The following is a 6,376-nucleotide window of genomic DNA, read 5'->3' as shown; positions in this document are numbered from 1 at the left end:
GTTCTTTCATCTTCAACTCCCACCCACCCACCTCCCCTCCCCTTGCGGAAGCCAGGCACTGACACACGGAGAACTCAGCCAGCTGGGTCCTGTGTCCCTAAAGCGTCTGACTAGCCCTCTCGGAGGGGAAGGGCGCGCAGAAGACAGGTTCCCGGGCGTTCTGACCCACACCAGCAGCGAGAGTCTCCGGAGCGGGCCCCAACTCTCTCTTTCTCTGCTCCGGGTTCGTTCCCGGACAGTGAGCTCCCAGGAGGAAACCTGTCAAGGGGAGACGCTTGGGAGCGCTGGGCGGATGCCCGGAGCGCTCAGGCCTGGGTGCCGGGTCCGAGGCTGCTGGGGACCCCGGGGGAGCCTGATGCTGAGCGCGCCGGGGCCCAGCGGCTGAGGGGGGGCGACGCACACCTGCCACCTGTCCCGCTCCCCGGGCTCCTGTGACTCGGGCGGCTGGGCTGGCGACCCTCATGGCGGGGCGCCGGCTCCCAGAGGAGGGGGCGCAGCGGGCAGAGGTCGGCGCCTCGGCCCCGGCTCGGCTCCAGCGAAGCCCCGACGCCCTCTCCCCGGTGTGCAGGTTTGGACACAGGGCGGCCCAGGCCGGCCGCCGCCTGGGCGGCTCGGGTCCCCATATATAGTCATATCCACCGTCAACCCGGAGGCTGGCGGGCGGCAGCGAATGGGCGCGCAGCCCCCGCGGGAGGAGCGGGGAGGGCGCAGGGGGCGGAGGGAGGAGAGGGGAGAGGGGGCAGGAGGGAAAAGCTTTTCCAAAAAAGTATTGGCTGTCTTGAGGAATGCGGTCGTCCCCTTGGGAAAGTACATATCTGGAAGGAGCAGGCGGCTGCGCTCGCACTCCGGCTCGGCCGCCCCTCCGCGCGCTCGCCTCGCCTCGCCGCTCCCGCCGCAGCCCCCGGGCCCCTCGCCGCCGCCGCCATGGACGCCATCAAGAAGAAGATGCAGATGCTGAAGCTCGACAAGGAGAACGCCTTGGACCGAGCCGAGCAGGCGGAGGCCGATAAGAAGGCGGCGGAGGACCGGAGCAAGCAGGTCTGCACCTCCCCGCCCCGAGCCCGCCGCGCGCCGGCGCTCCGCCCGCCCGGGTCCCTGAGCCCTTGGACCCGGCCTGACACCCCTTCCCGGCCCTTCACCCCGAGGACTCGGGGAGCCACCCCCTTCCCCGGACGGCCAGGGGCGCGCGTCTGAGAGGGGGGCGGAGGAGGAGGAGAGCAAGACTCGGGCTTATTCTAACTTTTCATTCTCGTCTGAAGATGTGCATTTCTTTCCATGGCTCTCAGAGCCCCCGAAGTCCGTCCAAGCCCTAGAGGCACTTGATTCTCTGCGTCAGAATCAAGTTTGGATCCGTGGGGGTGAGAAGGGTGCGGGCTTGAAGGGGAATCAAGTCCAGCAAGTGTTAGAAGTTCTTCTGGACGTTTGAGAATAAACCCTTCAACCGGGACCGAACTGGGGCGGGGGGGGGGGGGTGGAAGAGGGGGCGCTAGGGTCATGGAGTTTATTCCTAAGAGCAAAGATGGGACGGAATAGAGAGTAGGGCCCGAAGGCCAGGAAGATGGGGCGTTTTTCTGCACCCCAAGTTGTGGGCTTGAGCCCGCTGGTTCAGGGCAGGAGTCTCGCCCTGGGGGGGGGGGGGGGGTCGGAATGTAGGTGGGCCACGGTTCGCCTCCGGCTCCAGCGAGAGGAGGGTACCTGGGGATCCTTGAACCTAAACTCGGGGGCGCCCCGGGCCGGAGGGGCCCCAGCCAACCCGGCGCCCGTGTGTTGTGTGTGTGTCTCACACCCGGTCCGTGCCGGCCGCCCGCGCCCGCCGCTGCCCCGCAGCTGGAGGAGGACATCGCGGCGAAGGAGAAGCTGTTGCGGGCGTCGGAGGACGAGCGGGACCGGGTGCTGGAGGACCTGCACAAGGCGGAGGACAGCCTCCTGGCCGCCGACGAGACCGCCGCCAAGGTACCGGGGCGCGCGGCTCGGCGCACGAATGGCTAACTGTCTCTCTCTCTCTCTCCCTCCCTCCCTCCCTGTCTTTCCCTCTCTCTGTCCCGCTGTCCCTGTCCTTCTGGTTCTGTGCACCCACACCCCTCCCCTGCGGGATCACGCTGCCTGCCGCACCCCCCACTCCCCGTCCCCCACGGCCAACTCCCAGCTGGAAGATGAGCTGGTGTCGCTACAAAAGAAACTCAAGGGCACCGAAGATGAACTGGACAAGTACTCCGAGGCTCTCAAAGATGCCCAGGAAAAGCTGGAACTGGCGGAGAAAAAGGCCACCGACGTAAGTGCTTGCACACACTGCCTCCCTCACCTCCCGCCCGCGGGCCGCTCTGGAGTCACCAGGGGGCCAGAGGGACACCTGCACATCGCCCTGCCCTGGCCCAGAGCGCTGGATGCTGCCGCAGACCGCTACCGCACACAGTCTTCCTATTTCATCCATTCCTCTCTCTCTCTTTCTCCTTCTTTGACCCCACTCCTGGGGTCTGGGGGGTGAGAAGCTGGGAGTTCACGGCAGCTGAACTTGGGGTGAACCTTGCCTCCCTGGTAGCAGAAAACCTCTGAGGTGTCCTTACCAAGGTTTGTGCAAACAGAATGCCTAATTTCTTTCTTTCCTTTTGCCATCTCTGGTGGGCGGGGAGGCCTGGTGTCGGTGGTGTGTCTAGTCAGGGGACAGAGGCCTGTCCTCTAGATTAAAGGAATAGTTTGGGGCTACTTTTGCTTAGAAGGCTGAGCTTGTGGTGGGGCACAGAGACCCCCCCCCCCCAGGCCTCCTTTCTTAGCAGGGAAGCCTTAATTCAGCCCTTAAGATCTCCCTGGGAAGATGATACTTGCTTGGGTCTGCAGTCTGAGGGCACTAGATCCAAAAAGTAAGCTGGGGGTTATATATAGCTCAGTGCTTTATATGGTATAGTGAGCTAGCTGCCCCCTGCCCCTCCTGCTCACCCCACCCCCACCTGTCAGCCTTCTGACAACCACCACATAGTTTCAGGGGTGATGCAAACAGGCAAAAGCTCTATCAGCACTCTGTTCACTGCCCTTTGGAGGGATCCTTTTAGCTGAAGAGCTTGCCTCTTGTGCTGCGTCAGTCAAGCCAAGCGTTAGCTTTCCAAAGGACTTCTTTTCACACCATTGGATTCCGTTCTAGAAGCTAATTAAGCCTAGAGGCCCAATTAGGAAAGAATTCCTTGGGGACAATTCCAAGAATGTATGAGCGCCAGGAAAAGCTATGCCCACAAGTTATACTACCAAGTGCAACTGGCAGAATATTTTGTCCGAGAGTAGCATGCAAATTGCTGGAGGGTCTTGGTTCGAAATCAGTAAAGGCTTTCTGTGGTATGAAAGGCTTGAAATCTAATCTCCAAGTGTGTTTGTAAATGAGAAATCCAGACGTGGGACATTTAGAAAAAAAAAAAAAAAAAAAAATTTTCAGTGAAAATCAAGGTTCCTGGAAAGGGGGTTCAGGGAAGCCCTGACTGAGCTAAAATATTTAAGTTACAAACTACCTGGCTTTAGAAAAAGAGCCAAAGAACACATAACTCTGCCCGCGTCCTATAATGTAGATCAGATGTGTGCTCTCTGTGAGGCTAAATGGAGGCTGTCTGTCTCCCCCAAATTCTCCAGCAGGACGTTTATTTAGCTTTTTCAAAAGAGCCGCTGATAGATCAAGGAGAGATATTCCTTATAAGGTAAAGAATGCAGAGAATTTGAAAGTAGCCCAGTAAGGCTGAAGGCAAAGAGAAGTGGCAAAAAAAGATACTACAATTCTTAAGGAAAAATAGATAATAATTATTGTGACTATGTAGAGCTATAGGTCTTTATCGAAGTCTTGTTTAAGGGAGCCTAGGAATGAGGTGGGCAGAAGTGGAAAAGAGGATATTGAAAGCCAGCTGGGGGGAAGGGGCGGGGCCAGCACTGGAGGGAGGTTTTTTGGAACTCTGTTTGGATTCTTTTTTTTTTCTTTCCAACTGGAAAACTGTCCCTAATATGGTACACATTTTTTTTTTTTTTGGCAGTATATTTTGATCACTTTCCCTTTAAGACATTTTATGTTGTTGGGAACCTGTAAGGGATGTTGAAGAAGTTTGTGAATAAATGCTATATTTGGAGTGATTCCTAACTAGTAAAAAAAAATAGTTGACTTGAGCAGGACGAGACAGTGTCACTAGAGAAAGGGGGAGGTGGGAGAGAGGTCAGCTTCCTGAGGTAGTATTATATTACATCTGTGATAAGGACATTTCCCTGTCATTACCTTGTACGTACATAGTTAAGAACTGTGGAACAGTCTTGCATTTTTCTACTACTACTAAAAACATTTTTCTAATTTACCAACATACTTTACACATCCTATTCCAGATGTGGGCTCTTCCTAACTTAAAAGGTGGTCATTCCTGAGGTAGCATCCCCAGTGGTTTTGTTTTGCATGTTGTGTTGCCATCCCACCTAAGTGAGGCTGAAGGGGATCTAGGGCTCCGTTTTCTCTCTGCCCCCCAACCTCGGCCCCAATACCTGTATATACCTGAGATGTGCTGTATGTGAGTCTTTATTCCCTGTCAGTCTTTGCTTTCTGAATGAGTGATTCTCAGCCTTATCTAAACAGAATCACCTAGGGAGGTTTTAAAACCCCAAGTCCAGGCTATCCCCCAGGCCTATTCAATCGGAATCTCTGGGAGTAGAACCCCGGCATTAACATTTTTTTAAATACCCAGGGGACTTCAATGTGTAGCCATGGCTGAGAACTGCCCTTACACTCTTGTATATAATGACATCAGCATGAAAATGAACTCACCTGAAACTGACTTTCCGCGGTGTTTGAAAAGCAGGATAATAAGTCACTCGTTGGCTGCTTAAAGCACTTGCAAGTGCCCAGCAGTTGCCCTGGCTCCTGGAGGCTCTCAGCCATTCCCTTGCCCACCCTCAAAGTTGGAGGCCCACGGTCTGCACTCCTTTAGGGGTGGAGACCTAGCCTCCTGCCTGGCCAGATGAACTGTGTGAAACAGAGTGAGAGGCTCCCCCTACAGGATGTGAGGGCCCATGCTGGGGTTTGGAGATCTCACAGAGGCTGAGTCCATAGGAAACGGCTCAGGAAAGCTAAGGAGGTTTGTGAGGGCTATGGAGGAGGAGAGGGATGTCAAGTCTGTTTTCTTTTTCTCCATTATTCCCACACTTAAACATATCAGGAACTGACATGAAGGGCCTCCTTTGAGAAAGGTGAGGATTGAAAGCCCTGAGACTTAGCAGGCATTTAAAACACAGCCCAAGGGGCAAATTGGCAGAAGACAGTTCCCAGAGATATTGTCCACAGTGGTTTTCACACAGCTGTTGCTAGGGCTCTCATAGGGTTCTGTAGTCTTCCTTGGTGTGCCTTTTAAAGGCAACCCAGTCCAGCCCAGAATTGGTCAGATGCCAGATCTCGGAGGCTAATTTAAAACCAGTGGCGGCTGTAACCAAAAGGAACCCTTGAGAGGATTGTTTTTAGGGACAGGAAAGTGAGCTCCAGAGGGACCGGGGTACACAGCTGGTTATGGGCCCCAGCCTAACCCTTAAGACAATGCCGGCCTATATATTAAGTAAAGCTATCATCTGAGTTCTTAACTAATGTATGTACAAGATAGTGTGCTAAGCCAGTGGTTCTCAACCTTGGCTGCACATTAGAATCACCTGGGAATCTTTTTAAAATCCTGATTTCCGGGCCTCATCCTCCGGAAATAGTTTCTTTGTTATGGGTGGGGCCACAACATTAGTAACAAAGAAACAATTTCCGGAGGTTGAGGCCCAGAAATCAGGTTTTAAAAATGATTCCCAGGGATGTGATTCTAATGTGCAGCCAAGGGTTGAGAACCACTGTGCTAAGAGCTTTACATTAATTATTTCATAGCCCTGACATCAGCTCAATGAGAAAGTACTACCATTAACCCCACTTTTACATATGAAGCCGAGAAATCGAGTTCTTTATCCAAGGTCACACAGCAGGAGAGAACTAGGAACCAGATTCTAACCTGGGAAGACTGCGTTTAAAACAGGAGGTTTAACATGAAACATGTTAGTCGTTTTCACTTCGTGAGTTTTGGAGGAGTAGGCCTATTATGGCTAGAATCTTGTGTTCTGGGGTTCTTTACAAGGAGCAAGAGTCCCTTAGAGGCACATTCAGGCCCCGAACCCTTCGCTCAGCTCTCTCTCCTAGGCCTGGGAATACGGGATGCGGAGCGCTCTCCGCCGCCAGCAGGCGGCACCATCGCCCTTAGCGGCCAGGCCCGTTGCCCGGGACTAGTGGGAGCCGGGGCGCGGCGCTGGGAATCCAAGTAAGATCCCTGGAGCGGTGGCCTCTTCCCTGCAGGGCCCACCCAGTCCGCCAGCGTACTGCCTTGTGCGCTCCCCGCTGCAGCGA

General features: G+C 54.6%; 1 protein-coding gene across 11 annotated transcripts in view; it reads left to right on the top strand.

Moving 5' to 3' along the window:
* Positions 1 to 736: 736 nt before the first annotated feature.
* The window catches only part of TPM1 (tropomyosin 1), a 30,065-nt gene continuing 24,425 nt past the window's right edge, over positions 737 to 6,376 (top strand). For 2 of the 11 annotated variants that reach the window (XR_001349187.2, XM_006093424.3), the window contains exons 1-2: positions 839 to 1,038; positions 1,828 to 2,272. Coding sequence is in view for 10 of the 11 variants with exons in the window: in XM_006093424.3 (XP_006093486.1) it covers positions 1,982 to 2,272 (291 nt within the window). In the remaining variant the exon portion in view is untranslated. Of the gene's footprint in view, positions 1,039 to 1,827; positions 2,273 to 6,376 lie in introns of those variants that run through there. The other 9 variants (XM_006093430.3, XM_006093431.3, XM_006093429.3 and 6 more) reach the window with 9 other exon arrangements.

This window comes from Myotis lucifugus, unplaced genomic scaffold (assembly GCF_000147115.1).
Source record: "Myotis lucifugus unplaced genomic scaffold, Myoluc2.0 scaffold_115, whole genome shotgun sequence".
NCBI lineage: Eukaryota > Metazoa > Chordata > Mammalia > Chiroptera > Vespertilionidae > Myotis > Myotis lucifugus.
This window is presented reverse-complemented; position numbering and strand designations above follow the sequence as displayed.